This window comes from Hyaena hyaena, unplaced genomic scaffold, assembly GCF_003009895.1.
Source record: "Hyaena hyaena isolate Hyena2069 unplaced genomic scaffold, ASM300989v1 scaffold_79, whole genome shotgun sequence".
In the NCBI taxonomy this organism is placed as follows: domain Eukaryota; kingdom Metazoa; phylum Chordata; class Mammalia; order Carnivora; family Hyaenidae; genus Hyaena; species Hyaena hyaena.
In genome coordinates this window covers 577,333-600,819 of record NW_024080711.1, presented here as the reverse complement: position 1 = coordinate 600,819, position 23,487 = coordinate 577,333, and the positions used below count along the sequence as shown (strand labels likewise).

The 23,487-nt window shown below is 40.6% G+C and overlaps 1 protein-coding gene across 1 annotated transcript in view; it reads left to right on the top strand.

Annotated features, from left to right (window-relative positions):
• SNX31 (sorting nexin 31) overlaps positions 1–18,731 on the top strand; it is a 63,879-nt gene extending 45,148 nt beyond the window's left edge. Inside the window, exons 9-12 of the mRNA XM_039233833.1 lie at positions 5,514–5,627; positions 9,043–9,120; positions 15,153–15,209; positions 17,768–18,731. Coding sequence (XP_039089764.1) covers positions 5,514–5,627; positions 9,043–9,120; positions 15,153–15,209; positions 17,768–17,860 — 342 coding nt within the window. The 3' untranslated portion in view covers positions 17,861–18,731. The remainder of the gene's footprint in view (positions 1–5,513; positions 5,628–9,042; positions 9,121–15,152; positions 15,210–17,767) is intronic.
• The last annotated feature ends 4,756 nt before the right edge of the window (positions 18,732–23,487 follow it).

Sequence of the window (23,487 nt, the reverse complement as noted above, 5' to 3'; positions counted from 1 at the left end):
ACATTGTCATTTCCTCCCAGAAGAAAGCCTATGATCAGATTTATTCAGTGCCTACTGTGTACCAGGTGCTTTCCTGGATGCTGCCGCATCTAGTATTCAATTCAATTCTCGCAATAACTCAGTGAGCTGAGTAGGATTACCCCCTTTACACAGGAAACTAGATTAACTAGCAGAGGTTAAACACTGTGAAAGTGACCGTGACCCCCAGTTGCTAAATCCACGGGGATTTTTTAGCCGGCACCATCCTAGGCCTCTCTGTAGCATTTGGTGTTATCAACCATTTTCTTCCTTCTGAAAATTCCCTCTCCTACCTCCTCTGTTTTTGTGGGCTGCCTCGTCCTCTGAGCACTTCTGAAGTGCTGGCTTCTCCTGGGGCTCCATTTCCAGCTTTCCTTTACGTCTTCTCTGAAATCAATTATCTACATCCCTGTCGAAAGGTCCAGTATTTTCTGATGCCTTCTGGACATCTTCACCAGCTGTCTCACAGGCATCTCAAACTTGGTCTTTCTGCAGACCAGACTCACCCTTTCCCCCTCACGCCCATCCTAGAGGTCTTCCTCCTGTGTTCGCCATCTTGGTAAACAGGACTTCTACCACCACCTGCTAAATGTCAAACCAGCAATCTTGACATTATCAGCATATGATTTCAGTCTTTTAAATTGATGGGAACTTGTTTTGTGGCTCCAAATCTGGTCTATCTTGGTAAATGTTCCATGTACACTTGAAAAGAATGTATATGTATATTCTTCCACTATTGGATGGAATATTCTAGAAGTGTCAATTAGATCAAGCAGTTGATAGTGTTCAGATTGCCTGTCTCTTTATATATTTTCTACTTGTTCCACAGTTATTGAGAGAAGGAATGTTAACACCTTCAAATGTAATTGTGGATTTGTCTGTTTCTTTGAGTTTTATCAGTTTTTCCCTCTTTTCCTGCCTTCTGATAAAACTAAGTATTTTATGATTCCATTTATATATACCATTTTTCTAGCTATACCTTTTCATTTATTTATGGTTACTTTAGAGTTTATAAAGTGCTTCTTTAACTTATTACATTCTACTTTTAATTACTATACCATTTCACAAAGTATAACAACCTTACAACAGTCTACTTCTATTTTCCCTTTTGTGATATTTATTGCCACACTTTATTTCGATGTGTATATATAACCTCATGCTACATTATAATTATTTTTGCTTTTATTTTTTAATTTTTTTTTAATGTTTATTTTTAAGAGAGAGAGAGACAGAGTGTGAGCAGGGGAGGGGCAGAGAAAGAGGGAGACACAGAATCCGAAGCAGGCTCCAGGCTTTCAGCTGTCAGCACAGAGCCCGATGCGGGGCTCACACCCACGAACCATGAGACCATGACCTGAGCTGAAGTCGGACGCTTAACCAATTGAGCCACCCAGGCACCCCATAATTATTTTTGCTTTTAAACAGTTGAATCTTTTTAGTTAAACTTTTAATTTTGATGTAAGTCTGCTTGTAGTTGTAAGAAATGGTACAGAGATCCTGTGTGGCTTTCCCCACACTTCTCCAGTTGTTACATCTTGCAAAACTGTACTACAATATCAACACCAGAATATTGGCATGGATACAGTCAAGAGTTGGAACATTTTCAGCATCACAGGAACCCCTCACGTTGGCCTTTTATAGCTCTACCCAGTTTCTGTCACCACATGTCTCCTTAGCCCCAACAAACCACTAATCTGTCTGCCATTTCTGTAATTGTGTGATTTTGGGAGTGTTATGTAAAAGTTTGGAGGTGATGGATATATCCATTACCTTGATTGTGGTGATGGTTTCATGACTCTACACATATGTCCAAATTAATGACAAATGTTTTTTACATCAATTATACCCCAATAAAACTGTTTGTTAAAAAACAGAAACACTCATAAAACACAGTTATGTATTGGTCAGTAGATAAAAATGTTGTAGCCACAGGTTTGCAGGAACCTAGCCCTGTGTTTTCCCTAAAACAATGATGTTCAGTATTGCAGCATTTACAGTGACTTTGTAGAACGCGACTACTGTGAATAATAAGAATTGACTATATTTAGGATGTAAAAATATAAACAAAAACAAGTAATTTATTACCTTAAAAATGTTCTGTAAATGGAATCATATGTATGTAGCCTTTAGGACTTGCTTTTCTTTACTCAGCATAATTCTTTGGCAATTCATTCAGATTGTTGTATATATCAGTAGTTTGTTTCTTCTTATTGCTGAGCAGTATTGCACAGTATGGAATGGACAAGATTTATTTAACCATTCACCCAATAAAATATATCTGGTTGTTTCCAGTTTTTAGCTATTACAAATAAAGCTCCTGTAAATATTCATATATATGTTTTGGAGCACAAATCTCCACTTCTCTGGCATAAATACTCAGGAGTACAATTGCTGGGTTATACGAAAGTGCATGTTTAGCTTTTCAAGATGAAACTGTTTTCAGGGGCGGCTGTGCTAATTTACAGTCCCACCAGTGATATATGAACAATCTTGTTTCTCTGCATTCTCATCAGCATTTGATGTCACTGGTTTTATTTTAGAGTGCAATGATATTTCGTTGTGATTTTCATTTGCATTTCCCTCATGGCTGATAATGTTGACTGTCTTTTCATGTGCTTATTTGCCATCTGTATATCTTCTTTGGTGAAATTTTTTTTCATATCTTTTGCCTATTTTCTAATTGTTTGAGTTGCGTTTTTCTTTTTTACTGTTTTGAGAGTATTTCATATGGTATAGATACTAGTCTTTTATTAGATATGTGGCCTGCAAATATTTTCTCTCCCTCTGTAGTTTTTCATTCTCTGAACAGGGACTTTTAAAGAGCCAAATATTTTAATCTCATGAAGTCTAATTCATCAGTTTTGCCTTTTATAGACCGTGCTTTTTAGTGTCAAGTCTAAGAACTCTTTGCCAAACCCTAGATCCTGAAGGTTTTTTCTTAGAGTTCTTTTCTGAAAAGTTTTATAGTTATAGGTCATACATTTAAGTCTGTGACTCATTCTGAGTTAGTTTCCATAGAGGGTGTGAAACTCAGAACCACATTCCCTTTTCTGCCTGTGTAAGTGCACTTGCTCTGACACCATTTGCTCAAAGGCTGTCCTTTAACTGAATTGCTTTTGCAACATTGTCGGATATCAGTTGGGCACATTTGTGTGGACTTATGGGATTCTCTGTTGTATTCCACGGTGTATGTGGCTAGCCCTCCACCAGAACCACACAATCTTTGTACTCCTTTGTAACAGCTTTATCAAGATATAATCTACTTGCTGTGCAATTCACTTATATAAAGTGTACAGTTCAGGGGCATTTAGTATGTTCACAGAGTTTCACTTCCATCACCACAATCAATTTTAGAGGATTTTCATCACCTCAAAAAGAAGCCCCCTTACTCCTGAGCTCACGTCTGTATCCCCCATTCCTACCAACCCTCAGAGGCCACTAATCTGCTTGTCTTGATAGATTGACCCATTCTGAATATTTCCTTATTATGTTTTAAGTTTATTTATTTATTTTGAGAGAGAGAGAGAGAATGCACATGCATGCACATGAGTAGGGGAGGGGCAGAGAGAGAGGGAGAGAGAGAATCCTAAAGCAGGCTCCATGCTGTCAGCACAGAATCCAATGTAAAGCTTGATCTCACAAACCACAAGATCATAACCTGAGCTGAAATCAAGACTTGGCCACTAAGCCGACTGAGGCACCTAGGCGCCCCCGAACATTTCATTATTCATGGAATCACATATGATCTTTATGACCAGCTTCCTTTACATAGCATAATATTTCCACAGTTTACCCTTATCATAGCATGTATCAACACTTTATCCTTTCCATGGTAAAATAATATCATGTTATATGGCTATAACAAAGTTTGTTCATTCATTCATTAATGGACATTTGGGTTGTTTCTGTCTTTTGGTTGTTATGAATTCTGTTGCTGTGAACATTCATGTATAGGTTTTTATGTGGACATAGGTTCCCATTTCTCGTGGGTATATGATTAGGAGTGGAATTGCCAGTACCATAGTGGTAATTCTATGTTTAACTTTGTGAAGAACTTCTAGGCTGTTTTCCAAATAGTCTGCTCCATTTTATGTGCCCACCTGCTGTGTATGAGGGTCCTCGCCACACACGCACAGATCGTTATTCAGCCAAAGATCTGAAAAGAGCTCTCGGGAGCTCTCTCTATCAGTCCTTGTCATTGGTCCTTTCCCCACAAATTCTAAACTCAACTTTGAACCTTTATCTCCTTCTCCTCAACTCAGCAAGACCTCTGGGCTCAGTTTGAGTCCCTTTCCCTGCACTCCATTCTGGAAACTCCTCCAGGCAGTAAGCTGGGTGACTGTAGGGCTCACCTCATGTGTTTTTCTCCTCCTTGGGTTGACAGTCCTGGATTAACTGTTGCTCGGTGTCTGAAAACAGCTGCTTTTCAGTTCATATTTTACCCTACTGCTCTCAGTTCAATATTTCTAAATAGAAATCTGTGTTATTATCCAGCTTTTAAAATCTGTTCATGCATTCCTGCTGCCTTCAAGATCAAGTTCAGACTCCTTAACTTAGCTTATGAAACCTGTAACAGCTAGGGCTCTTTAGTAGCCAGCAATAGAAACCAACACTTCTGGCTCCAGTGAAGAAAAAAATAAGGAATTTATTGGAGGGATATGTGAAAACCCACTGATTTAAAGGAAAGGCTAAAGCAGAGGCTTAGGAAAGTCAAGAACCAAAGGAGCTCAGGGTTTCTAGGACATGGGAATTCTTTATCAGGACCTGCTCTTTGGATCTCTCCACTCTGAAATCAAGTAAGGGGCATAGAGAGTATTTGTCCAGTTGGCCTAAACTTGGGGAATGTGTGTCCCCCTCTAGGAAGGCAACATTCCCTGATAGTCCTACCTAGATGGCCATATAGAGAAGAGGTTTTCCCACAGGAATTTGAGACTCCATTATGAGGGGAAAGAGGGATAGATGCTATATAGCAAAAATCAAAGCTGTTTCCTACACAGAACTTTCGGGACTGGCTCCGTGCTGCCTCTTCTCTCATGGCCCTACATGCCTTGCAGTCTGTGCGTTGGCCACACTTGATCCCTTGCCACATCTCCAGTGTGCCAGGTCCCCTCTGCCTCAGTGCATTTGCACTTGTTATTTCTTCTACCAGGAACTACTTGTCACCATCCCCACCCCACCACCATGCCCCCCCAAAACCCACAACAAACTTGGAAATTTTCTACTTCTGCTGCTCAGATACCAGCCTCCTTCAGGAAGCCTGCCTTTACACTCCCTAGTCTGGATTAGATGCCCATCCTGCTTCCTTCCATAGACCCGTGTCTGCTTCCCTTATAATACTTAACATATCAAACTGTGGTTACTCACTTCCATAGCCCCTCGTACACTGATGGCTTCTTGGGAATAGCCACAGTATCATCTTGTTTTGATATTTTGCCCACCACATAATAGCTACCTAAATTTCTATTGGATATTAAATAGCATCTCTTCTTCTGTAGGGAACTCTGCTGGACATGGATGGACCTCAGCGAACTCTCAACCAGAACTTAGAGCTCAGGTTTCAGTATAGTGAAGATAGTCTCTGGCCGTGGTTTGTTATTTACACCAAACAGGTGGGTTCTCAGGACAGAGCATGAGACCCTGGGCTGAAATGTCTCTTACCAGCTGGGGTGCACAAAGTACATTATCCTAACCCATCCAGAGCAGAGTATTAGAATATGATATACACTCTCTTTTTGGCCCCTAATACTGTTTAATTTGTTTTTTTTTTTGTTGTTGTTTTATTTTACTAGTCACCACAGCCTTCATATCAGTTAGAAATGAATTAAGTTACTAAATAACAGAAGACTCAACTAATAGTGGTTCAGACTAAGGGTTGGTGAACTTTTTCTCAAAGGGCCAGATGGTAAACAGTTTTGGGGTCTGTATGGCCTCTGTTGCAACTACCCAGCTCTGTTGTTGTAGCACAAAAGTAGCCACAGACAATATGTGAATGGATGGTTACAGCTGTTTTCCAACAAAAATGTGTTTATAAAAACAAGTGAGGGGCTGGATTTATTGATCTCTGACTTAGACAATACAGATTTTTATCATCTTACTTAATAAGAATACTGGAGGTAGATGGTTGACATCCCCATCATAAAAGCTATCCCTTTTATCTAGAAGCCAGAGACTTTACCCCAGAAGCCCTCATAGACTTTCCATTGGGTCTCATTGGTCAGAACTGGATCACATGACCACTCCTAGCTGCAAAGGCGTCTGGGAATCAAGTATTTACCATAAAAGAACAGAATTGGTGATTCGCCTAGAACAAGCATGAGCTGGGCACTTTGTCATCATACAAAATCAAGATTCTGTTAGGAGGGGAGAGAGCTGATGGACAGCAAGCTATCCAGGTCCTCCATGGGCTTATAATTAAAGTTGGATTAATAATTTTTAAAAAAGATTTAATTTTCTAAACAACAAATTCAGTTGAGAAATTCTCTGAACTAACTTAAGCTATTTCAAATTGGAATCAAAACTATGGATGTTCTTTTTTTTTTTTAATTTTTAATGTTTTATTTATTTCTAGGAGAGAGAGAGAGACAGCATGAGCAGGGGAGGGTCAGAGAGAGAGGGAGTCACAGACTGAAACAGGCTCCAGTCTCTGAGCTGGCAGTCAGCACAGAGCCCGATGCGGGGCTCGAACCCACGAACCGTGAGATCATGACCTAAGCGGAAGTCGGACGCTTAACCGACTAAGCCACCCAGGCGCCCCAAAACTATGGATGTTCTTAAACAAAACCAAAATATCAAAGCAATCTGTGTGTCAGCATTACATTCAACTTAAGTCACTGGTGATCTCACTAAGTTCCACGGAACATTCTGGTTTCAGGTAACCAAAGCTCCCTGAGACTCTCTGCTTCTAGTATAGTTGTGAATTGTGAGATACTACATGCCAAGGTCCTCTGAAATACATGAAGTGCTACCCCAAAGTCTAGGTTAAAGAGATGGGTCCCCAGTTTCACCTTGAATATGAAATATCCTTAGGAAATGGTAGGATGGTTTGCAGTCCCTTGGAGAGATGCAGGTAGATCTTGGCAGTGAAACCACTTCCCCTTGCCCAGAATGCTAAATGCAGTAGTTAAATTTTATTATCGTCTTTTAATCTAGTCTGTACCCAATGAGTTTAAGCCACTATACAGAGTGCAATAAACATCCTTTTAAAGGATTCCTAGTAAGGTCTTATTTCCTTTGGAGTGTGGGTTTATTGATATGTACCCAAGAGCTACATCTGCAAAAGGCAGAAATAGGGCTTGTTGCCTTGCAAACACAAATGAGGTCTGGGGCCCCAATATTTTCTAGATTCTTTTTTTTTTTTTTTAATTTTTTTTTTTAATGTTTTATTTATTTCTAGGAGAGAGAGAGAGACAGACAGCATGAGCAGGGGAGGGTCAGAGAGAGAGGGAGACACAGAATCCAAGACAGCAGGCTCTGACCTGGCAGTCAGCACAGAGCCCGACGCGGGGCTCGAACCCACGAACCGCGAGATCATGACCCAAGCGAAAGTCGGACGCTCAACCGACTAAGCCACCCAGGTGCCCCAATATTTTCTAGATTCTTTAAACAAAAGCTCAGTGCCTTCATATTTAATAAACTTTACCTGACTTATGGCCGAGTCCTAACCTACATATCTGTGCACATTGTGGAGGAATATGAATCGGCTCACACCTTATGGGGCATTATTAAACACCCTTCCTACCTGTATCAACTCAGCTTACATCGTTTAACTATTTCATATCCTGGTTTTGTGTAGGTTATATATGTGCACAGATAAATGGGTTCATTCTTAGCTAAGCCAGGAAATCAAAATTGTTTTTGTGTATAAATCCCTCATCTGTTACTCTTTTCCTTATTGGTAGCAGCGCCTTTCTTCTCTTCTACTTCCTTTCTCTCCCCTTAAATAAAATAAATTCCTGTCATGCTCTACAGCCCTGCAAGACTTTGAGATGCTATCTATATGTAGCCATTTTCTCTCTAATTCTACTTTGTATGTCCTGTCCTCCAAGGGCCTCTGCTTTGGCAACCATCCCAACTTGGATTTTTGTCTCTTTCCTGTCTCCTCCTCTCCATCCTCCCCCTCTTTCCCTCCCCCCCCCCTCCAGTACAATGACCATCCTTGAGCACAAACTTAGGCCAGGGTCCTATAGCCTCAAGCTTTGAGCTTTTGTTGTCTCAAGCTTTAGTAGGGCCAAAAGAGAAAGGTGCAAGCCAAGAATCGAGAGCAGGACAGAAGAGAAAGAGGATTAGTGGGAAAGGAACAAGTGGGGAGATGGTAGGGAACCTTAAACTGGCACGTGGGCTGAAGATCCTGGAAAACGGAAGCCCCAGCTTTTGTGTAGCAAGAGGTTTAACACGTGTCTTGGCACTAACAATAATAAGCCAACAAAAAGCCGCAGGTGATATTGAGGGCAACCAACAGTCTTAAAGGTGAGTGATGAAAGATACCAGAAAAATAAGAAAGTGATAAAAAAAAAAACCACATTTTTTAAAATTTGTAAAAGCCATAAGGTGCTAATATACCCTTTCCAACAGACAGGTCACTATTTATACCCAGTAATAGGTCTCTCAATAATTATACATACAATTAAATATAACTGTATAAATATAAATATACAAATAAATATAACCATCATCAGTTGATTTGATTACAATAATAAGCCGTTTTTATTTGTTGCTTGTAAAACATGAGCAGCTTACTAAGTAAAAGAAAAAAATAAGGGGGAGTTTTAAGAGGGAAAAAGATTAGTGAATGTAATGAGTTTTCTGTCTTTTAAAAAATTTACTGTAAGTATATCCATGTAATTGAGAAAATGTATGGCTTCTGGCTAATTGCATCTTATGCAAATTTGTGGACATTAAAAAAGAAATCTAAATTCTTAAAAGCATACTCTTGGAGAGCAGAGCTCAAAATCTGCCTTTGTGGTGTGAGGAAGGAAGAAAGACAATCTCTTCAGTTGAGAAACTTCTTTATTTCTGGATTTTTAGGCCTTTTTGCTGAGTAGCTGCTTGAAAAAGATGATTTCAGAAAAGATGGTAAAGTTAGCTGCTAAGAATCCAGAAATGGTAAGTCCTCTTATCTGTGTGTATATTTTTCGGTTAAGTTCCTACCATCAGCCTATACTAACCTACACTGATGAGTTCTGGTCCTCAAGAGAGGAACCTGACCTCCCAGAAGTGAGCTTCTCTGCCTTCTGGGAGCTCAGTCTTTAGAATTCAAGCCATTTTCCTCAGAGAAGTGTCCTTACATTGCTGAGAACTCTCCAACCCTTTCCTCTGTATTCTTGTATATCTGCTTTCCCCCAAATGGAAGATTCCAGATTTCCCATAAAAACTACCTCATAAAGTCAGGATCCTGAGAGGTCTGCAACACAGCAGCAATGAACTTCAATTAGCTCTCCAGTTTTGTCTCTAGAAGGAACTCACAGCTTCTGGAAATTTCTATCGTGCCAAATTAAGATGCTGTTAGCAGTCGGAAGAAGCCATTGAGTGAAAGAAGCTCTCAAGGCTATAAATTTTTCTCAGTGTAAGATGAGACTTTGCTTTTCTAGTCTGCATCTCTTCAATAAAGGCCTAGTAACTCCCTGAAAAGGGTTGGTGGCAGGCTGTAAAAAGAGACACTGAGATGTTAAACTTGTCTATTTGCTTTGCCACCATCATGATGTAAGCATATCCCAATAAGACAGTAGTTTATGTTTTAAATGATTACAGGGGTGTGTGTGCGGCTCAGTTGGTTAGATTCCGATTTTGGCTCAGGTCATGCTCTCACTGTTTGTGAGTCCGAGCCCCGCATCTGGCTCCCTGCTGTCAGTGCAGAGCCTGCTTTGGATCCTCTGCCTCTTTCTCTCTCTCTCTCTCTCTCAAAAATAAATAAATAATTTAAAATATTTTTTTAAATGATTAGAAATATTAAGGCCTGATTGACATTTATAAACGTATTTTTTTTTTGTAGAATGTTATACTGATCTTTAAAAATGCAACAGAAAACATTTGGAGATGTTCCCCAATGTTTTCATTTAAATTGAGTCATTTTCAAGACGATGGGTGACATCTTCAGTCTAACATTGCTCTTTACTAGAATTTGCAGTTTTTCCCTAAGAAAATAGTTGCCCTTTATCCTTACTTCTCATTCTTCTAGAACTGAAAATATTTTCCCAGGGGAACTAAAATTCACTCCCCCTTGGTATTTGAAGAATTCAAAATGTACTGTAGTGTAGCAAATCACAGTAATAAAAGAATTGTGGATGCTCTTTTTAAATGAGTAATAAAATCTAACCTCTTAGGCAGGATGGGCACCCCCCCCCCGTTAGGCTCCAATTATTATATATATAAAAAGAAGAAGAAAGAGAAAAGTAATTAACTGAAGTAGCCCCATTAAAAGGGAGAAGTGCTCTCAAATGTGGCTGAATAAAATGTAAGCTGCTTGATGCAGGAAATACTTGTACAATGAATACCGAAAGAATTTGCTAAATAATAGGAGAAGGTAGTGACCTATTTGAAGTTTTCAGGAAAAACAACCACACTAACTACATTCTTTAGATTTGCACACAAATTGAAATCTATACTTGGTCTGTGGCTGATGTTGAAATCAGCATGTTAGTCAATACTTGCACCGCTTTATCCTAAGACTTAACAAGTTTTATTTCTACAAACTCATTTTTTTCCTTTCTTTCTTATTTTGGTTCTTAGAAAGAAAAGTTAAACCCTTCTTCTGGAAAATTGGGCTTTCAAAGGGATGTTGTAGGGATAGTCCGTATTTCAACCTGAAGTCTCATCTACAAACGCCTGGGTAGAATGAGACCCCGGAAAGTGAAAAGAGCAAACAGATGAGCTCTTGGAACATATACTGAGTTCTGTGTACTTCCTCACAAAGTATAGTTGACCAGAACAAGTCATTTTGTAGAACTTAAAGTAGCCATATACATTTATGACTGGGACATCCACCCGACTTCTCGGTAAACACATAAAGTCTGAACTGACACATATCACTTATAAAAGGCTTGTATGGACTAGGATATATAGAGGTCTCTATTTTGCAAGGCAGAATATATTCCAAGATTTTAAAGATAATCATGAAGAATCGGGAAAGAGGGAGAGAAATTAATGAAGCTATAACCTAACGAGATCCACAAATAAGGCAGATTGTCCCTAGAAGCAGATTGAATAGTACTATTTTATCCTAGTAAGAAGAAAGGTGTCGAAAGAAGCAATTTAGTACTAACTTAATTAACTTAGTTAGCTATAGGCAATGCTTTCAAAGGTAAGACTTGAACCACTTCTGATGAGACTGTCTTTTTTTTTAATCTTTTTTTTTTAATGTATTTCTGAGAGAGAGAGAGAGAGAGACAGACAGCGTGAGCAGGGGAGGGTCAGAGAGAGAGGAAGACACAGAATCTGAAACAGGCTCCAGGCTCTGAGCTGTCAGCACTGAGCACAGCACAGAGCCTAAAGCGGCGTTTCAACCCACAAACCATGAGATCATGACCTGAGCTGAAGCTTAACCGACTGAGCCACCCAGGCGCCCCCTGATGAGATTGTTAAAATTTGAAGTCAAATGGGTGCCTGGGAGGCTCAGTCAGTTAAGCATCCAACTGACTCAGGTCATGATCTTATGGTTTGTGGGTTCAAACCCTTTGTCAAGCTCTGTGCTGACAGCTCAGAGCCTGGACCCTGCTTCAGATTCTGTGTCTCTCTCTCTCTGCTCCTCCCCCTCTCATGCTCTCTCTCTCTCTCTCTCTCACACACACACAAAAATAAATAAACATTAAGACTTTAAAATTTTTTGAAGTCAAACAAATGTACTAAAAATATGTAAACACACAACAAAATCATGTTACATTCTTAAAGGCAGTATTAACTACAAATCAGAAAAGGAAAGAAATGTAACATTCTTTTTAGAGCTACACTCCTACACAAAAGCCTTTCATAAATGAATTTTCTAAGTATTTGATACTTATAACTAGAACAGAATTTTAAGAATTATTTTATTTGAAAATAAAATGTATTTGTTAGGAGTAGGTTAGGCTACATGTAACAAGGAACAAAACAAGACACAGGAAGGGCCCTAGGGAAAATAAAAGTTTGTGTCTCTCTCAACTAAAAGAAGCCCAGGAGTAGGCAGTCTCAGGCTGGGATAGTTGCTCTATGATGTCACCAGAGACCTTTCTGCTCTACCATCTTTATTGTGTAGCTTTTACTTCATACTGAAGATGGCTGCTGGAGCTCCAGTCATACATCTGCTTATGGCTCACTGGCTAAGAGTTAGTCACACCACAGGTCTACACCTAGCTGCAAGGGAGTCTGGTAAATACAGTCTTTACAGAGTGTTGTCTCTCCAGATAAGTTTGGGTGATATTACTAAGAAGGAAAGGCAGAATGGATAATAGTTGGCTACAGCAATCTCTGCCATTGAAAGAAATCTAAAAGACATCAAGAAAAGAAAGCAGATGTATTTTATGCAATAGATGTGTCCCTCATGAGTTTCTGAAAGTGTATCATTATTATTATCTTGTATATTGAACCATAATCTGAATATATAAGAGGTATCAGGAATAAGATGGTGAATAATTTTCTGAATCGAAAAACAATTTATATTTTTTAATAATCCATACCTAGTTTGTTTTATTAGTTTGTATATTTTTTTCCTTAGATTTAATTTAAAAAGTAGGTCTGAATCCCTAAATTGGTTTTTTGGAAAATGCCAAAGCACCAGATGCTTCCTTATTCTGGCTTGCTTCATACCTCTCACCCCCAGCGCCAACTACCATCACTATATGTATTTTTCTCTCGACTCCTCTTTCATTTGGGACAAGATCAGACTATGTGCAAGGTCATTGTTCTCAGAAAACATGCTCTAAAGTGTGTTTCTGGTATGTGGTGAGGAAGGGAAACACCAAGGACAGCATTATCTGAGTTCTCAAGAACATCAGCCTTTGATAATTGGCGTCGTCTAGAAAAAGCACAGACAGCTTACCTGAGAATGGTCTGAGCATGGCAGGTGGACAAAATTTTGGAGAGCCAGGGGGAAATTACCGTGTGGGAATAAGTAGTTAGATTATCAATAGAAACTGTTGATGAAGAAGGGCATGTAGGAATACCACATGATGACAGAAGGATTTGTCGTCTTACCCACCGACTTTATTCCCCCTCATATATAAAATGTTTAAAACCCTTATTGAAATAAGTCAAGGAAATAGATTAGATCAGAACTTGCTTAACAATTTGTAGTGGGTTCTATTTTATTTCTTTCGACATGGGGGGGAGGTGAAAAAGATTAGGGGAGAGAAAAATTCTGAGCTGTTTCCCCCCATATTGTGTTTATTTCATTGCACAAGACTACTTATAAGCTATAATGTAATGTTGTAATAACAATAATACCATAGCAAAAACACATAAGATAACAGAGCATTAATTTCTCATTTACCAAGACTTAATAACTGATTTCATAAAAAAAAATTTTTTTTAAATGTTTCTTTATTTTTGAGAGAGAGAGAGTATGAGCAGTAGAAGGGCAGAGAGAGAGAGAGAGGGAGGGAGATACAGAATCCGAGCAGGATCCAGGCTCTGAGCTGTCAGCACAGAGCCTGACATGAGGCTTGAGCCCACAGACCACGAGACCATGACCTGAGCTGAAGTCAGATGCTCAGCTAACTGAGCCATCCAGGTGCCCCTAGACTTAATAACTGACTTCTTGAAGTTATTAAGATAGGCTTCAAATATATGAACTTCCCTATTCAGAAAAGCTAAGGAAGTCCTCTGCATCCTTCAAGGCAATCTATTCTCTAACAGTACTAAGTTCACTGTAGTTAAAAGACAGTACTCTTTTGCAGGGTCATGTTCTTTATCTCACCTATTTTGAAATGTTCCACCCTATATTCTCATGAATAATAATCAATAATAAACAACCTAATTAATTCATACCTCATTCTTTCATTTACAAATGCCTATATTTATGATTATGCCTATATTCATAAAACAGGTTGGAAACTGAGGATCCAGAGCCAAGGAGTTTGTGGGAGGAGAAAGGCAGTTGGTAAGGAGGCCTCACAGCTCTAGTGATCAGTTGAGACACGCACATAATGCTAGTTGCTTAGTAATAGTGTTCTTTTCCTCTGAGAAGAGTCTAAGAACTCTTTCTCCCGAACCCTGCCTAGGTCACGTTTACTGTGCCAGGCACTGTTTGCCCTTCCAGGTTCGCTCTCCACTCTCCCCACCCCTGCTCTGTGCCCTGGAGACAGATCTCCGTGTGCTGCACCTTGTCCCTGGCCTCCCACTGGGGTCACCCACCGGGAAAACCCAGCAAGACTGGAGTGTGGAAGAAAAGTGAGACGAGGGGGTGTTTTTTCTCCAGTTCTGTCCCTGCTGGCTCTCTGGGGCTGGCACAGCCTTCCGCTGAGGGCCACACGCCTGCAGGTGGCCTCTCTCTGCAGCGATAGCTACTCTCGGTCTAGTACCAGCTGCTACCCTTTCCCCACTCAGGCCTCGAAGTGGTAAAAAATGACCCACCAGCTCCTCACTGCTAGCCCCTGGGGGCTTCAGCATCCCTTCATTGATTCACTTTAATCCTGCTCACACCTCCGTTAAATAGTTCCTTTCTAAAATGCCCCTCAGGAGTGGGCCATCTGTTTTCTGCCATGACCCTGACGGTTACGTTAAGTTTACCTTATATACACGAGGTATATTCAAGTGTCTTGAACTTCAGTTTGATCTTCACTTGATTAATGGTGCCTTTTGATTAATCAAAGCCCCACTTGGCTTTGATGCAGCGTATGGATTGGAGCTCTGTGGATTATCTCAGGATTTAGGAGTTCATTTCGTGTGAAGTCCTTTTAGAAGCTGTGTTAAATCACAAAATCTATACGCAGCCACCAGTGTTAAACATTAAGCCCCGCTTCACGTTTGGGGGGCTCAATTTCTACAACATTTGTACATTTGCAAATGAAGAGGGAATGTGCCGATGGGAGGCAGGTGTGCCTGCTGACAGGCAGCCTTCGAGACCATTAAGAGGATTGTGGAAGGGGAAATGTGCTAGTTAAATAGATTATTTGTGTGCTTGCTTCTCCAGGCTGTGCTGACTGACATTTTACTAATCTATTTAGCAGATTGAAGTTCCAGAACAAGGCAAAAGAAAAAAATACCACATTCAACAAAGCCAGGTCTGTGAGTAAAGTTACATAATGGATACGTTATAATTTTTGGTACATCTGCCCTTTTCCCCCTTTAAGTAACCACAGTCATTCTACTTTTAGGAATAAGCCAGAATTTTCTTTCTCAGAAGCCCCTCCGTGTAGGATTGGGCCAATTGGAGGGCCATCACGGAAGTATGGCATATTTACTGAGGTGCCCAGTAGGGCCAGGAGAAATGCTTTTTTTATATAGAAAATTTCCAAGAAGAATACAAAATTCTTTGGCAATTTTCTTCTATACTCCATTCATTCTTTTTAAAAATCCTCTTTCTGGTTTACATTTTAGTTTCGTGAGTTCTCTGTAAAAAAACAACCTTTAAGTTTATTAAATATTGTTTGGAGCATTAGATCTTTTGGGCAGTTAACAACAGTAAATGTCATAAAGAAAGCATTAATAGGCACTTCTAGCCAGGCGCTGTTCTAAGCACGTTTATGTGGATTAACACATTCATTCTCACCAAAATCCTATAAATAAATCATTGGAGGTGACCTCCAAGTAGCTTTTGAATGGAATTCATTTGAATGGGAAGGTCCACTCTTGTTACATGGTCCGCTGTGTATCTAAAGGTACTAAGTATACAAGTACAGTACTTCTATAAGGTCCTTTCTTGAGTGAATAAGCTCAGAAAAATTTAAATACAGACTAAATGCAAATCTTATTCTCATAACAACAGCATTTCTGCCTGCTCAGATCAGAAACAAGAGATAAGAACTTCACCATGTACTGTGTCTTCAGGCAAATCAAAAAACTAAATGTTTAAGGGACTCCTGAGGGGCTTATTAAAATGCAAATTCCTGGGCGCCACTCCAAAAGGTTGATTTAGTAGATCGGCATGTATAGCAAGCACACCAACGGGGAACACGGCACTGAGCTTCCATTTCTTTACCTGTAAAGTGTAGGTGTTCACTCCCTCTCTCAAATTCACCAGCAGTCTAGTGATAGCACAGAGCTCTGGTTCTCAGTTAGCGGCACATTGGAATTACCTGGGGAGCTCAAAAACAAATGATGCCTGGGCCCCACTCTCAAATACGCTGATTTAATAGGTCTGGGGGCCTGGCAACAGAATTTGAACAGCTCCTCAGGTGGTCTAATGTACAGCCAGGACTGGAACTGTTATCCTAGACCAGTGGTTCTCCAAGTGTGGCCTCCAGAGCAATAGCATCAGCATACCTTGGAAACTTAGAACCTGAAATTCTCAGGCCCCAAACCTACCTACCTACCTTCATCAGGACCCATAGGGATGGGGGCCAGGAATCTGTGTGTAGCAAGCCCTCCAGATGAACCTGATGCATGTTCAATTTTGAGAGCCACTGTTCCAAAACAACAGCTAACACAATACATAGCACAACTATGATCGACACGGAAACGAATTCAGGTGTCCTCTCTAATGAGCAGCAATGGCAAAATAGGCCAACCTCCCTCATGCTCCAAGCACGGCCAGCATATCAGAAGGTGTCCACATATATTGGATCCCAACTTATTTAGCAATTGCGTTCCATATATAACTCATTTAGTCCCCATAACAACCCCTCTATTATTATTCTTGGTTTATAGCCAAGAGAACAGAAAACACAGAAAGGTTAAGTAACTTGCTCAAGGTCACACAGGCAGCAAATGACAGTACCAGTAACCGAACTGAAGCCCTCTTTATTTGTTGTTTAACCAATCAAGTTTGTTTGTTCCTTTAACTGCTTTGCTGTGGGGTCTATCAAGACAAATCCCTCATAGAAAAGAAATTTTTTTTAGCTTATCTGCCCATTGAGGCACACTTATTTTATCAGGGACAAAACCACAGTTGAAATTTCATAGCTACTGAAAGCTAACTATTCATTCCCGAAGGTTTATAGCCACCATAACCTTTTAAAAAGTTTTAAAGTAACTATAAACCTTGTTAAAATGTGTATTTGTATGGAGTATGCCCTAAAGATTTAGAGTGAAGTTAAAAATAATTGAAAGTTGTGGGGCACCTGGGTGGCTCAGTCGGTTGAGCTTCCAACTTCTGCTCAGGTCATGATCTCACGGTTCGTGGGTTGAAGCCCCGCATTGGGCTCTGTGCTGACAACTAGCTCAGAGCCTGGAGCCTGCTTCAGATTCTGTGTCTCCCTCTCTCTCTGACCCTCCCCTGCTCACACTGTCTCTCTCTCTCTCTCTCAGAAATAATAAAAAACATTTAAAAAAATGAAAGTTGCATAGCTTTAAGAGAGGGGGGAGAGGGACAAGAGGCAGAGTTGAAATGTTACCTGGAGACACATTTGTTACCTGGAAATGTGCTTGGAGAGGCCTTCTGGACACATCTACCTTGGCATACCAGCAGGAGGTGCTCTCAGCCCTAAAACACATACCCCTACTCCCAAGCAAAGCTTCTACAGGAAAACACCACTTGAAATAACCACTGCTTAAATAAATGTAAACTTTTCTGTTACCTTTTTAATACTATTTTAACATTCTTGACTTTTTCATTGTTGTTGTTGTTATGGAAATTGTTCCCTTTCACATACATTTCTGACCTCTCTTTATTTCATAACAGAAAGACTCTTCTCATTTTCTACCAAGAAAAAGCAAGACTGAGATAGCCAAAGCTGACTGTGTTTTTGGGACCATAAAGGAAGAAGATCTTTGACGAGAAACTGTCACTTTTAAAAATGTTCTAGGGCTGTCTCGACAGTGAAAGAGCTTAGGAATTGAAAGTGGGCTTCCTAGCAGGAGTTGAAGAAATTTGACTCCTTCCCATTTTCTTTTGATATTAAGATGGACGATATTGACCAAGAGGACATCAGAACTCTGTTAATCTCAAGATTAAAAAGAAGTATGAACCAAGGTTGTATAGTTTGTTTTTAAGGACTCATAAATGGCAAGCAACAAATACAAATCAATTAGTGTGAAGTTTGTTCTCCCCCCCACCCCCCACTCCAAAAGTGATGTTTGCCTGGCTTGACGAAGCTTGATACTATATGAATGAAAGGCTCAGCATAAAACACTATAAATGTATTTGGGGTTAGGTTCTAAAGACATGACTCATCACCTGAGGAAAATGTGGCTCTAAGAAATGGAATCATTGAAAAAGAAATCTGAACTTCACTGATCCAGCCACAGCACCAGAGCAAGGAAGTGATGAAATTCTTATTTGTTTCCTTACATAATTCTGAGTCTACCAATAACAGATGTACTCAGAGTGATAGGCTGCCCAGTTCTCTGTTTCTCCACTGATGTAACTCTATTCTGTCTTTAGAATATGGAATTCGGTTCAATAATCATCATGCTATTTTGAATCTTTTTATTTTGGAAAGCAGTGGGGCCCTGTGCTACTGTGTATGTCTCTTAGCTTTAAAACTATGGATACTTTTTAGCCTTTTCCCTATTTAGTTTCAGTTGATCATGATAATGAATGTAATTATATATAGAATTAAGACTGCAATAAGGGAGAGAGACGGAGGAATCTATGTAATGTAATTAGATAAAGTGCAATATTCTAATGTTCTTTTCTAAATAGATTGTGTAACTATGTAATAAATATATATATTCTAGTGAATATAATATTTACTGATGGAAATTCTGAGAATGATCTCTTTGAAGTGTAGAATCTATTAAAGCCCTGTAATATTTTAGCCATAACTTCTAGTACCATAAAGTTTTATATTTTAGGCAGTAGTAGGATGCTTTTGTGGGGGGAACCGTTAGCATCCCAGATCATTCACGCTGACTGAATTAAGGACTTAGAATACATTTTCAGATTAAAGTAGAAGGTTACTTACTATTTTCCCAATCTAAGAATAGCCCATCTATTTCTTTTCATTTATTTTGAGAGTCAGAGAGAGACAGTGCCAGCAGGGGAGGGTCAGAGAGAGAGAGAGATACAGAATCCGAAACAGGCTCCAGGCTCTGAGCTGTCAGCACAGAGCCCGACACAGGGCTCAAACTCGCAAACTGTGAGATCATGACCTGAGCTGAAGTCGGACACTTAACCGACTGACCCACCCAGGCGCCCCCTGTCTATTTCTTTTCAATAGCAAACACCTACACTGTGTAAGGGCCTAGTGGAGACACCAAGAATGCAAAGAGAACTTGCATTTGGGGTGAGAAGATGCAGATACTAGATTGAACTGTACCCAATTGCTGTTCTGCAGGTCAAAAATAGTTGAATATTGTCAATTTCGTGTTTCAACTTGATACATAAGAGTAATCCCAGACAATACGTGGTTAGTGTCCAATGTGTAGTGCAGGCCAGTGCGTCAGAGGAAGGTGGGGATGGTCAGGAAGGCCCGTGCAGAAGAGAGACTTGGAAGAAGGTGTAGAGCCAAGTGGAGGAGAGAGGGAGACACACATGTGGAAGGAAAGGGCAGCTGATGGGAGAATGAGTACAGTGTTTGTGAAACAATGAGCAAACCCCCTCTGTGCAGGCAAAGTTTTCAGTTGGGGAGTAGTTAAGAGATACAGCTAAGAGAGAAGAGGGATCAATATCTATACATACAAAAATGCAGCATTGCTGTAAAATAAGCAGAGCAGTCTACCCCTTATTTGAATACAGCAAAACCAGAAAGGTTACATTTAAGTTTTTTCCCCAAGACATTGAGATCACCATCAATATCAGAAGATGAGAAGAAACCAGTGATGGCGTGCATCCCAAAGCACATACCATGAGGAATAAAGGAACTGGAATACTAGAAGACAAATTCAAAGCTTCCTTTGTGAAATGATACATCCCTTAGCAGTTATGTGGGAGAAGAAAGAACTATTAGCATCTTTAGGGATTACTGGGCCTATCTTCATCTAGAAGAGATGGGGGGGTTTATTAACTTCTGAATCAAACCATTTCATCATTGGGTAAAAAGTCTAAACTCTGCCTGCCAGAGTGGTCTTCCCTTCTGCAAGCTCTGAGAGAAGCCAGAAATGGGGCCCCATCTCTCTCGGGGGTGCCAACCTCATTCTTCTGTGGTGCTGCCAGGCGGGACCTTCCCAGCAGCATAGCCCCTCCGCACAGGAGGAGACCTCAGCCGATGCATGAGCTTTGTCAAGGTAGGTAGCTACTGAAACCCTTCCAGTAACTCCTAAGCGGTGTCAGTGGCTTGGGAAATTACCAGCATATGCTTTAGTCTACAGATTTACTCCTATATCTGCGGAACTGGTCCCCGTGAACCACATTTTCTTCTGATTCATCTGCTTTCATCGATATCACTTCTCTCCACTTCTAGGCATATGCATTTGTTTCTGCATTTGTTCATTCTTCCAAAACTACTGGTGTAAGCAAACACATTACTTTGAGAAGTTCACAAAATATAAGAAAAAAGGGCAGAGCTGACTCCATTGCCCCTGAGCTCTGTGGGTCCTCTGGAAGGAACACACATGGGCTTTGTCAGGAGGGCTGACGTGCTCCCCCAAGCCAGGTCCCGGTCTACATCAGTACGTGGTGAGCTCATGGCTTGTACCCATCTCCTCATGGATTCTTTGGGAAGCAAACTTTATGCTAAATGTGTAAGTTAGAAATTACCTTAAGTTCACCCTTAAAGTGAATTTGAGAAGAGCTAAGTGATCTTAATTTGTCGAAAACCAAACAGGTTCTAAGCCTCAATGGGAAAATCGTAGCCAGAGTGATGCTATCATACAAAACAAAATCAAACTCAGCAATGGAGCCACCCACCTACTTCTCTGGGTGCTTTTTAGTCCTCCTTCTGCAGTATATGGACCGAGGCTCAGCAGGCAAACTGAGGCAGGAGCCCTGTGGACTCTGGACTGATCGAGATGGAGCGCAAGGTAATTCTTGCCTTCATTAGGGTGGCCTCAATCCCGTCATCAGGGATCCCAGAAAAATAGTTGAGAAAAAATTAGACATGTTTTGTTGGCTCTTACCACCCCCAAATAAGGCATGCTGGGTTAACTTAGAAAATGGATGGCTGGGGCACCTGGAGAGCTCAGTCAGTTAAGTGTCTGACTTTTGGTTTTGGCTCAGGTCATGATCTCACTTCTTCGTGGGTTGGAGCCCTGCATCAGGCTCTGTTCTGGCAGCACGGAGCCTGCTTGGGATTCTCTCTCCCTATCTCTTTCTGCCTCTCCCTTACTCACGCTGTCTCTGTCTCTCTCTACATAAACAAACTTTAAAAAAAAGTATGGTTAACACAAATAGTCCTTTAGGAGATGGCTTTTCAGCCTTATAATTGTACTTTTCCCCCACTTTATTGATGTATAATTGTACTTCACTTATAAGTTACTTTATAATAGCTGTTGTATTCTTAAGAAATCAGTTTGTAGAACAGGTTTTCAGATACAAACACTTAGAGCTGTGGAAAAAGTACATGGCAGGCTTGGCTCTTTGGTCTAGCCCTATAGCCCATGTACTTTTCTGGAGGGCAAAGTCTTTAGCTAGCCAAATGGACTTGGGTTGTGTAACATCTTGGAAGAGGTTCGACATTCATTTGATTTAAAGGCACTGACCCTGGCGATTTTGCACTGCTCCTGCACTGAATGTGGTTTCTGTCCCGGAATTGTGGGAACACGAAGTTGGCTGTACTTCCTAATGGCTTTTCCATCTGTTCACACGAGTGCTTATTTGATGCGTTCTGCGGTGCAATAGTTGTCGGGTGGAGACTCTCAGAGCAACGGGCTGAGACTGTAAGTGCGAGTTGGCTTTTCTTGCACATGCGTGCTCTTATTCTTACTGAAAACTAGTCCCCACGGAATTTCTGGGGAGATCCCCCTCTTTGTAAGTGGGTCTAGTGTGCAGAGGAAGAGGTGATGGAAATCCACTGCATCTGGGTCCCAATCAAGGGAAGTTGGAATAATTTGATTTTCTGCAGAACAAAAGTGATGAGTGAAACAAGTGAAATGGCAGTTACGAAACATATATGTTGCAAAGTCCACCACTTGGAGACAGGTTCTATCCAACCACCAGCTGTAGAGATTCTGCTTCCCAGTAGCTGTTGGAACATCATGCTTTTCAGAGACACTACAGCAACTGGTATGCCCACTTATGCGCAAAGGGAAAGCGGTTCCACTCCCCATAACCATGTTGAGGAAGAAAATAGGAAGACTGTATATCAGAGTTTATTTTCATGTATCGACTGAATACACATTCTAGTGGTGAAGTCTATGATTTCTTACAGGTAGCTGGGTTTATAGCAATTACTTATGTCAGTTTTAGTTTCTCTTTTGTAACTAATGATGGACTGTTTGCATCAAGATGTCTCTTTCCCCTTTTTTCTTCTCTCATAGCCTCTTTTCCCACTTCCTTTGTCAAACTTAAAACAGAAGTGACATGTGGTCTTGGGGTTATGATAATGAAGATAGGCTGAGATCTTAGTGAGTCCACTGTAGAAAAAAATCCTAAAGCCTTACTGCTCTAGTGCAAGCGCACTTACCTAGAATTTTCTTTTTAATCCTGTTGGATGATAAAACAAAAACAAACATAAAAGGCAACTACATTTAGTTTTTAGTGTATCTCGTGAACTTGGAAGATAGACACATAAAATACATTTTGGGGGGCACCTAGGTGGCTCAGACCATTGAGCGTCTGACTTCGGCTCTGATCATGATCTCATGGTCCGTGAGTTTGAGCCCCGTGTCGGGCTCACTGCTGTCTGAAGAGAGTCCTTTTCAGATCCTCTGTCCTCCTCACTCTCTGCTCCTGCCTGGCCTGAACTCTCTTCTCAAAAACAAATAAACATTAAAAAAAGAAAAACCACCTTTTTCAGGTTTATAAGAAGTAAAAATCATTTGTAAGTCTTTTCTCTTCCATTTGCCTTAAAACAAATGTATAGGATAAGATCAATTCATATTACTTCATCTACCCTCTTTTTTCCCTATAAAAATGTCACAAGTTTCCTTTCCTGTTGGTGAGGAGTTTAAGTCCAAAGGATGTATTAGTCCAGTTGTACTGGCAGGAAATAGTTGTCAGAGTAGAAGAGCCTCAGGCTTTATCCTGACTTGGGCACCTGAGTTTCATAAAGGTGGACACAAAACCACAGGATCAGTGTTTAGAGAGTGGAATTGTGGCAAGTCCTGAGAACGCTCGCTCGCTGGAGTCTGTTTCACAACTGAGAAGGAGATGAGCTGTGCTCCTGTTTGAATGATCACCAGGAGTTTACTTTGAGACTAATATGAGAGTTAACATTTATTGCAAGCTTAAAATGTGGGTTCAGTGTGAGCCCCAGGAATGAGCTAAGCGCCCTTCCAGGGCTAATGCGAACCCTCTACCAGCATGGATTCTGGGAGCCGGCTGCTCAGTATCTGGACCAGCAGACATTCCAGGGTCTTCTG